Source organism: Pediculus humanus, genomic scaffold (genome assembly GCF_000006295.1).
Source record: "Pediculus humanus corporis 1103172108316 genomic scaffold, whole genome shotgun sequence".
NCBI classification, from domain to species: domain Eukaryota; kingdom Metazoa; phylum Arthropoda; class Insecta; order Psocodea; family Pediculidae; genus Pediculus; species Pediculus humanus.
Genome location: NW_002987885.1, coordinates 231,584 through 242,525, shown reverse-complemented (window position 1 = coordinate 242,525; position 10,942 = coordinate 231,584). Strand labels below are relative to the sequence as shown.

The following is a 10,942-nucleotide window of genomic DNA, read 5'->3' as shown; positions in this document are numbered from 1 at the left end:
TTACAGGTACTTTTTTTTTGTTGTTGTAATTTTTAAAATCTGTAGTACTAGTTAATAGGAAAAAAAAAAAAATTCGCCTCTTGCATTTTGCTTTAAAAATAAATAAACTGAGGACAATAAATAATGACTGTGGATTATAAATAAATAAATAAATAAATAATTGTCTTCAATAAAATAATGAATTATTATTAGTCGTTTTCGAAAAATTTTTAACACTTTTACGTAGTAATAATAATAATAATTTATTTATTTACGTTTATTATTGTTTTAATAGCTTTTGCTAAGATAGATAGATAGATAGATAGTTTTGATTTCTAAATGTTTTAAAAGCAAAGTTTTTTCGTTTGTTTGTTTGTTTGTTTGTTTTAAAAAAAAAAATTTTAATTGATTGTACGACTATAACAACTACAATTCCTGGGTGTCAATTACACCGAATGATTTTCTTCCATCGGTTGATTCGCTTTATTATTATTATTATTTAAATTTACTCGGTCGATATATTATTATTATTGGGATTATTAGTTTTTAATTATTATTATTATTATTATTATTAGTTAGACGATGAAACGTTTTAAACTAAAGAATTTTACACGGCCAAAGTTTTTATCCATCGATTTATTATTATTATTATTTTTTTATTTATTTATTATTTTTGATAGGTTTTTTTATTAGCCATGTTTTTTCTTTCTTATTAAAAAAATTATCATTATTATTATTAATTTAGTGTAAAAGAAAAAAAGAAAAGATTAGTTTTATTTTAATTTAATTTCATAGCGAGTATATATGAGTAACAATAATAATGATAATGGGAAAACCAAATCGAGAGAGAAAAAAAACTCTATATATATTTTAATAAATGTACAATTAATATTATTATTATTATTATTATTTACACGTGCAATTTATAAAATGAATTCGTCGACCATGTAAATTCATTTTTTTTCTGGTTATGTCAATTCAATTAATTTAATTTAATTATTAAAAAAAATTAAATGAAATGTTTTATTAAAAAGGAAAAAAATGGCGCGAATTAATTTTTACGATTATTATTATTATTATTATTATTATTAATAATTTTTTAATTTATTGATGATATTAGAGCAAATTTGATGGACAATTATACATACATTAGGCAGCTGTATTGTTAATAATTATTATTTCTTTATTTATTTATTTATTTTTTTTGTGATTTTATTTTATTTTATTTTATTTTTATAAACAAATATGGCAACTAATTATTATTATTATTTCATTATTAAAAAGTTACAATACTATTACTGTTTGAATGGTTCCTTTTTAATTTTTTTTTTTTTATTAAAATGCTAGTCAAGTGTATTATTTAAGTACATTCCTTTAAAATAAATAAATAAATAAATAATGTGGCTGGTTATTAAATAAATAATTAAATAAATAATATTTTATTTGGGTGATTTATAAATAATTATCAATGGGTGTTTAAAAAAAAAAAAATTGATTTTTTTGTTCCTAAATTGTCGAATTATTATTATTATTATTATTATTATTAAATTTTTTTTAATATATCATGATTATATTAATATCGATATCATTTTTTTTTTTTTAATAAATTGATTGATTATTATTATTAATAATTATCGATTAAAATAATTTATTATTATTCTTATTATTATTAATACATTTTTTAGTTTATATTTAAGAAAATTTAATTTTTATCAGTACAAGAAATTAATCCGAATTTTTATTTGATAAGAGAGGCTAATTTAATTTAATTATTTATTATTATTATTATTATTATTATTATTATTATTATTATTATTAAAATAGAAAATTTTGTTTATTTTCTCTAGTTGAAGAGAGAGGTAAAAGAGGCTTGAAAAAAAACAAAGAGAAAAACTTTAATAAATTTATTTATTTATTTTATTTTATTTTTTTTTGTGAGAATTATAAATTATTTATGTGATGATAATAAAATTTTTTATTGAAATTAATAATCAAATTTATTTATTTATTTATTATTATTATTTGTTGTTGTTGTTGTTATTTAAACGTCAAATTATAATTTTAAAAAAAATAGGCTTAATAAAATTCGTTTAAATTCAATTAATTTAATTATTTCATAATTTTTTATTTATTTATTAACGGTGAGAAGTAAATTAAAACAATGCAATATTTTTTAAATATATATATATATATATATATATTTTAATAAATAAATAATTTGTAGTAAAATAATTATTGTTAAATTAAATATACATAAATTGTTTTTACGTCGGTAATTTTATTGAAAATTTCAATTAAATGTTTGTTTGTTAGTTGTTATTAATAAATGGAAATCAATTATTATTATTATTATTATATGTTTTAGTAGGTATATATTTAATGGGTAATCATATTTGATTGATATTAAACTTAAAGAAAAAGGTTTAAATTATTAATTAATAATTATTATTATTCCTATTCGTTTATTATTATCATTTGTTAATTTGTATAATAATAACAATAAATTTTTTATTGATTTATCAGGGATGATTAAACAGGGATATTATTTGAAAAATTTTTTTTATAAATTATCATTATTATTATTGTAATCTAAAAGGATTCGATTTTCACCAAGAAAAAATAGATTTTCCAATATTGAACTCGATATAACTCAAATATATTCCAGGGATACCGAAAAATTGACCTTGACCTTGAACTATTTTTTTTTGGGAAAATTTCATGCAAATCAATTTACAGGAATAAAATTTTTTCAAATAATAATTATTATTATTATTATTAGTAAAGTAATTTTGGACTAAATATATATTTTCAAATTAATAATATATTTATAATATTTAAATTAAAAAAAAACGAAAAAAAACGAAAGAGGCATGACATAAAATATATAAATACATATATATATATAAAATTTTTTTTTTTTTTAATAACATTTATTAATTAATAAGATAATAAATTTTTTTTTTTTTTAACAATGATATTAAGACTGAATAAATGAATCTACATAAATTATTTACATTAAAAATGATATAAATAAAAAAAAAAAGAAAAATACTTTTTATGTGGAATGTAATAAGCTAAATTAAGAATTTTTTAAAAGCGAAATTTGTTGTTATTATTATTATTATTATTATTATTATTAATAAAACACTTGCGTTTTTTTTTTTTTATTTGGCAAGTCTACCAGAAAATAATAATACAACTTGGCAAAAATATTTATAAATAAATTCTAATAATTACATATTAATAAAAGGTGAAGGACCCTTAACGCAACAAATAATTTTTTTTTTTATTAAAATGATAATCTAATTTTTTTTTTTTTTTTTAAACTAATGTGATTCATAATTTAATTATTTCTAACTTATAGATCAGGAGACTGAGCTTAAGTGATGATAATATATAAATTTAATCTGCAAATTTTCTGTTTGGATTGCGACCAAACAAAGCAGAACGAATTTCTGGAAGTAATTGTTGTGCTATGAGTTCTAATCTTGATTCCAAAGTGTTTGATATTTTAATTCTATCTCTTTGCGCTTGAAGTTCAATTCCACCACAGGTATCAGCTGGTAAACAATTATCTTTATCTATTTTCAATGTAACATCTTTTTTTATTTTTTCTTTGTATTGAGAAACGCAATTTGGAAGAATACTCGAAACAAGAGCTTCATCTTGTTGTCTCACTTTAATAGTAACAGCAGGTTCCATAAGCTTCCATAAGAAGAAATATTAATTAGTTATCCATTGTTTAGTTTTTATATTAAATGACAAAAAGAGATTGTTGTAATGTGACAGTTACCTGTAACAATGCTTGAACAATAAGACTTTCAAGAAGTTTTCCATAACGATTAGCATCTTTTGTAATTTCACCCAAATGACGACGAGCATCATCTAAAACATTTCTTACATGATCTTCACGAACTTTTAAAACTTTCAAACGAGCTTGATTTAACATGTTGGATGATTGACTGTGAATTAACATTTTCATCATTAAAAAAAACTGTTTAAAAAAACATTATTCTTCTATAAAATTATCTTATGAAAGTATAACTTACATTTTTTTTTGCAATTCAACTTGTTTTTCTTTCTTTTCATAGTATTCCATGATCTTGAGCCTTTGCTGTTGGACCAATCTTCCCTTTTCAATATTGAATTCTTCTTCAGCTTTAGCATCTATTTCTTCTGCTTTTTCATTTGCCTCTTGCTCAATAAAGGCCATCATATGTTTAATCTATTACAAAAGGTTTTGATAAAAAAAATTCTTTAACTCATAATATATTTTTTTTTTGGTGGGGAAGTAAATTTCAGTTTATATGAATTCAAATGAAATGTGTAGAAATAAACATTTAGTAAATGTATTTTATGTTAATAAGGTCAACATTAAAAAGGGAAAATAAGAAACACAAAGTTTTAGCAAAATTAGACCTGCAAATTAAAACGGTAAACCCAACCCTTACTTAAATAACATGATAATTAATATTTTTTTTTAATAGACATTATAATTTCCTACCTGTTTTTGAACATCTGCATCGCTAAGCGCCATTTCGAGTGTAGAAATATAAAATACCCTTAATCAAAACTAAAAAAAATTTAAATCTAAAAAATACTTGTAATCAATTGTCCACTTTGCAGACGATCATATGATCAATTCACATAACGGAAGTTAAGTAAAACAAATGACAAAAAGCCTTTCGTTTGTCTTTTATTTTTGAATTTCCGGTTATTTTTTCTCATCATTATGGTTTAATAACATTAAAAATTAATTTTTTTTTTAAATTCAAATTACAGGGAAATTTATATTAAAAATTAAAAAAAAAATAAAAATTAAAGGAATAATGGAGGGATGAACTATCGACTCAGTAGTAAGTATGGCCGATGTCTATTTTCTCAGTTGTATGTTACTTAACAGTACATAAAGGCGAATTATAAAATTAGTTAGTAAGTAACTGGATTATAAATCTGTACTATTATCTTTAGAGACTTTACTTTTGAATAAAGTTAAATTTTGAAATTTTTACTCGGATATAAACTGTTATTAATAACAATAATAGTGTTCGTTGCAATAGGCCTTGTAATGCTTTTTTCAAACATGGCCTCTTGTCATTGTGTAAAACCTAAAAAAAATTAAATGCCTTGGAAGAAACGCAAATTTTTAATTTTCATATTCGTTGGACTTGATTAAGGTTTTTTGATGTCACTCCAACTTCGAGAATGTTTCCGGGATCTGCAGGAATCAACAGCTCGTTTACTCCACAGCCACATTCTCCCATCAGAAACCTTCAGGGAATGGGCAGTAGTAGGAATTTCACTGGCGTACGACCGTTTACAGAACGAAGACCCATGGCCAGCTTAGGAAGTAGTAATCCCATGGGATCAATGGGCAGCTTTGGAATGCCAACAAACAGACAGTATGGATCACAAGGAACTATGAATAGTTTTCATTCTGTGTTTGGAGTTTCTGGTGATAATAATACACCTCCTCTTCTTGATCTCAATGAATTTCCATCACTTACAAACAGGGGGCAAGGTGACTCTATGCCAAGACCAAGTCCTATGCCTGGAAAGCAGCCCTATGGTAAATTTTTAATAAAAGCTATTACAACAACAAAACAATTTGAATTTTTTTAAAATAATATTTTGCAAAATTTATTAAATATTAAATTACAATTTTGAAATTAAAATTTATTACAATTGTTTTTTTTTTTTTTTTTTTTTTTTAAGTTGGTATGGTTAAGCAACCAACATCAGAAACTAGTGAATTCACAATGAGTAGTGAAGACTTTCCAGCTTTGCCTGGAACCCAAAGTAATTCTGGTCCAACATCAAGCTCAGATAAAGGTTTAGTTGGTCTTTCAAACAGTGATTCTTCTCATGATGTTACAAGCAGGGCGCCTGGTGCAGAAAAAAGTGGAGGAACTAAACGAGGAATTCAAACATCTCCAGACGGTATTTATAATTATAATGTTATGTTGCTACTAATTATTCATTTATGTTTTTTTTTTTTATCTAAAAAATTAATTATCTAATACATCATTATAAAATAATGAAATAAAATAAAAAATAATGTTGTTATTATTTTTTTTTTAGGCAAAGTAACTCACATACCCAACAGTATGGTTAAAGATCAGTTTGGTATGATTGGTCTTTTGCAGTTCATAAGAGCCGCAGAGTCAGATACAAATCTCATGTCTTTAGCGCTGGGGCAAGACTTGACTGCCTTGGGACTTAATCTAAATCAACCTGAAAACCTTTATCCAAATTTTGGTGGTCCTTGGGCGGAACACCTTTGTAGACCTCAAGATATCGATTATCATGTTCCACCAGAATATTTAATTAATGCAGGAATCAGGTGCGTAATAAAAATATATTTATTTATATTTTATTCGAAAACATTATACATTAAATAATTAATTCACCTAATTCCTTTTTTTTTTTTTTTAGGGATAAATTGGCGACAATGAAATTCAGTAGATACAAAGATGACTTGTTATTTTACCTATTTTATACATATGTTGGAGATTTAATGCAACTTATTGCGGCGGCAGAATTGTAAGTTAAACTTAATGAGAAGAAAGTTTACGATTACTGTTGTGTAAAAAAAATTATTATTTTCACACACGTTCCATTCATGTTATTACGTTACACGCCATTTTATGTACATTCCCTTGAGTTACGTACGAATCATTTGAAAGAGAATTATTTTAAATGAAATTTAAAAAAAAAATTAACTCATTGCATTCTTGAATGCCATGCAATCAAACGCATATAAATAAAGTGCATATTATTATTATTATTTTTATTCGTAAGTAAAAGGATTTATTTTATATGATTGTAGATATGAAAGAGATTGGCGATATCATACGGACGAAAAAGTTTGGCTCACTCTCATTCCTGGAATGGACAACACTTATTATTTTTTTGATCCCCAGAACTGGAGAAAAGTAGCCAAAGAATTTCATTTAGATTGTACAAAATTAGAAGCTCGGCCAAACTTGCAAACATTAGGAGCGCAGCAACCTGTGCAGTGATCTTTGAGCCTTCGATTTTTTTTTTTTTTTTTGTAATTTCTCTTCTTTTTTTTTTTTTTTTTTTTTTTTCTACTTTTACATTCTTTCAACGGGCTTCAATTTTGTAATAAAAAAAATGAAAAAAATGAAAAAACAAAAATTCTCCCCGTTTTCCCTTTTTTTTCCCCCCCCCCTTTTCTCCCCCCGCACAATTGGGAAGTCCGATAAATCGTATTGCATTGAATTTGAATAAATAAATCAGAATTTAAAATGATGAAAATGAAAAAAAAAAAAAAAAATGAAAGTAACAATAGAATTTTTTTTTTTTTAATAAATTTTGTTTGTCTTCTCCTTATTTGAATAATAATAAGAAAAAAAATTAAAAAAAAATTACGTAAAAAAAAAAATATTTTAAAAAATTAAGAGAGAAAAAAAAATAATAATAATAAAAAAAATAAAAATAAAAATGGAAAAAAAAAAAAAGAGAAAATAAAAAATTTTTTTAAAAATTATTTTTTTCTATTATTTTTTTTTTTTTAATTTATTATTTTCCCCTTTTATCAAACTATTATTATTATTATTATTATTATTATTATTATTATTATTATTAGGTTATCAAAAAATAATTTGGACACAAGTAAAGGAAATCGAATTTATGTCGTGAAAAAAAAAAAAAAAAATACAAATTTAGTAAAGTTTTTTATTTATTTATATTTTTTCAAATTTTTTTTTTCCCCATTTTTTTTTTTTTTTTTTTAATATGTATAAGAATAATAATAATAATTATTTATTTTACTAAATTGATAATTTGGTAATTGATTATAATTTTTTTTTTTTTTTTCAGGTAAATTGTTTTTTTTTTTTTTTTATTTATAAAGAAAAATTCTCTGAATCAAATCAAACAAATTCGATATGATAATTAAATTAAATTTTTTTTTTATTACACACATCATGATAAATTATTTAAATAATAATAATAATAATAATAATTGTCGGGAAAAATTGTTTTAAATTAACAAAAAAAAAATTTATCGTCATTTATTTATCGTCAGACAAATGATTAAGTACAAAATCACTATTATTATTATTATTATTAAAACAAAATCAAATGATTTTAAAAAAAAATTAATGATAAATTTATTAATTTGTTTATATATTTAAATTTAAATTTAAAATTAATTTAAACAAATTCACATAATTTCATCGTAAATAATTATAGGAAATTTGAAAACAAAAAAAAATTTGTTTAATAGAAAAAATTAACGTTACGCACACAAACATTTTACATAAATTTCATCAATTAATTAATTAATTAATTAATTAAAACTTTTTTTTGGCTACTCCATTTTTTTTTTTTTTTTTAACACACACTCATTCTATTAAATCTACAGTCAAATGTTGTCGTCAGATATATATATATATTTTTATAAAGAAAAACTATAATATATATAAAATTACGATTAATATTAATAATAATAATAATAAGAAAATTTATTTTTTTTCTTCTTTGTCTCTACCACATATTTATTTATTTATTTATTACACATGGCAGAATGAATGAATGAATGAATGAGATCTTTTAAAAATTCAGACTGTTTAAATTTATTTAAATATTGTTATTAAAATCATAAAAACTAATTCTATTTATTTATTTATTTATTAATATTATTAACTATTATTTAAGGTATTTTTTGTACTTTATTTTTATCATTTTTATTAATATTTTTTTTTTGGTCGGTTTTTTTTTTTTTTTAAATTAATTATTTTTTATTAATTATTATTATTATTATTATTATTAAAAAATAATTCTCATTTCAAAATGCCAGTTTAGCAAAAATAATTAATAAATGAAATTACATAAAAATTATTATTATTATTATTATTATTATTATTATTAAAAAAAACCAACACACGAGTTATTATTACAGACTAGGAATAAAAAAAGCTCTTATTGATTGCTTAGTTATGATTTTCATAATAATAATAATAATAATAATTACATAAATATACATAAAAGATATATACGAAGCTAATTTTTTTTTTAAACTAAATAATTTCTTAACATTTAAATACTTTTGTAAATATTTATTATTATTATTATTATTATTTTTTTTAAATATTTTTTATTTTTATTTTTTTTTTCTTTAATATTTTTGGTAAATATAGTCACAGCTTTTTTTTTTTTTTTTTTTTTTTTTTTATTGATTACTATAATTAAATATTGACTTAATTAATACGTGTAAAACATAATGTTTTTTTGTTTTTAATATTTAAAAAATATTAATGATAATAATAATAAAATGAGAAGAATGAATAATAAATGCCCGGATGATATTAGTAAAATTTAATTGGGAAAACGAGAATAAGAGGAAGGTTTATTTAAAAAAAAAAAAAAAAAATGAGGAAAACTCAAGTCAAATCGCAATGAAAGGTTGATGGTGGAACTTCCTCTTCCTCTTCGGCAACGGATTGCATCCCTGATGTCGGCCATTCCTCTCCGGATTCCCAGCTTTCTTCAGAGCTTAAACTTCCAAATCTGGAACGAAGAGGAAGTTGCAACTGTCCGTGTTCGTCGATCGTCGGAAGAGTAGATACCAGTTTATCGGTTGGCCTAAGTAATCTCATGGTGCGTTGACTAAGGCGCCAGACAAGACGCTGACGATAAGGCATTTGGGTGTGAGCATTATAACGACCGAGAATTCTTACGATGGTTTCGTGGCAAAGACAAAAATTTTCGTCCGTGATTTGACATATTTTACGAAGCTCAAGGACCAAACCTACAAGGCGAGAGATTTCTGGATATTTGTTTGTGTATAAGTGAAACGTCGAGCACAGCAACACCAGTGCTATTTCAACGGGACGGTAGTTGGAACAGGTTACATCGCAAATGATTATTTCAAGCTGAACCCAAATTGAACATTGCGACATGACTTGGGAATAAACATCTGATATTCCAGCTTCTTTTGCCGCTGTTGCGAAAATCGAATTCAACAATCGGACAAATGTAAGAGCAGTTATTGGTAAAGTGTTGGGTTCTGCTCCCAATTTTTGAGATATTATTCCTTCCATGCGTGTCAAATCTCCAAGAGTGCATTTGCATTGAGAAATCGAAGCTAAATCTTTAGAATCGGGTATTTCCACAACTTCGTCTGACCTCAATGCGGAAGAAACTTGACGAGCTGCTAATTGGAAAGCTGCCACAGATATGCATGCCATGTGTTTGGGACGAGCCTAAAAATTCAAAAAAAACATGTAACTCAAATGGTTCGAAAAAAATAAAGCTGTACTAAAAACATAATAATTTTTTATAAAATTTAATTTACTTTAAATTACTACCACATAAATAATAATTTAAGTTATTTTACAGGTTCCTACAGCATTGTAACTTGTAAATGTTTTAACTTACCATCATTTTAGTCAAGAATCTGTCCATGAGGTTGATAGCGACAAAAAGAACATCAGATGGTAAATCATACCAAACCTTGAGACATCGTAAAACATGAGCTGAACCATCTCGAATTCCAGCTGTAATTTCCCCTGGATCATCGCTAGATTCTGGAAGTTCTAAATGAGGCTGAAATTTTGGTTCCAGGGTAAGTGCCTCTTGAAGTTTGTTTATAAGAGACATCAGCTCCCCTGCAGGCCTGCCTGGGTCCATCCCTGAGGTGAATGGTCCCAATAATGGAAACACCACAAGAATGGCCCAATGACAGGCCTGTAACTGTAAGAAAAAAAATCTCATTTAATTTTTTATTTTCCATAAATATTTTATAAATACAAATAAATCAAATACCATTATTTACCAAAAAAAAACTATAAATTCAAATTAAAATATCAAGTCAAGTTTAAATTTTAACTGTAATGGAGTTTTGAATGTAATGGCTAATGCTATGAACTTTAACAACCATCTATTACTTTTTTAATATAATTCAAATTAAAAATCTCAAAATGAATAAGTTATT

At 23.5% G+C, this 10,942-nt stretch overlaps 3 protein-coding genes across 3 annotated transcripts; 1 reads left to right on the top strand and 2 right to left on the bottom strand.

The window, feature by feature from the left end:
• Positions 1–3,381: 3,381 nt before the first annotated feature.
• On the bottom strand, positions 3,382–4,516 carry Phum_PHUM598510 (vacuolar ATP synthase subunit E, putative; the record flags this gene model as incomplete). The annotated part of the gene is made up of 4 exons (XM_002432673.1): positions 3,382–3,684; positions 3,773–3,941; positions 4,029–4,204; positions 4,484–4,516. 4 exons carry the CDS (start codon positions 4,514–4,516, stop codon positions 3,382–3,384), a joined length of 681 nt encoding a protein of 226 aa, XP_002432718.1.
• A 668-nt stretch (positions 4,517–5,184) lies between these two features.
• Positions 5,185–7,001, top strand: Phum_PHUM598500 (CCR4-NOT transcription complex subunit, putative; the record flags this gene model as incomplete). Its single annotated transcript, XM_002432672.1, has 5 exons — positions 5,185–5,548; positions 5,695–5,919; positions 6,061–6,322; positions 6,415–6,522; positions 6,809–7,001. 5 exons carry the CDS (start codon positions 5,185–5,187, stop codon positions 6,999–7,001), a joined length of 1,152 nt encoding a protein of 383 aa, XP_002432717.1.
• A 2,388-nt stretch (positions 7,002–9,389) lies between these two features.
• Positions 9,390–10,638, bottom strand: Phum_PHUM598490 (Cyclin-G2, putative; the record flags this gene model as incomplete). Its single annotated transcript, XM_002432671.1, has 2 exons — positions 9,390–10,211; positions 10,387–10,638. 2 exons carry the CDS (start codon positions 10,636–10,638, stop codon positions 9,390–9,392), a joined length of 1,074 nt encoding a protein of 357 aa, XP_002432716.1.
• Positions 10,639–10,942: the final 304 nt, after the last annotated feature.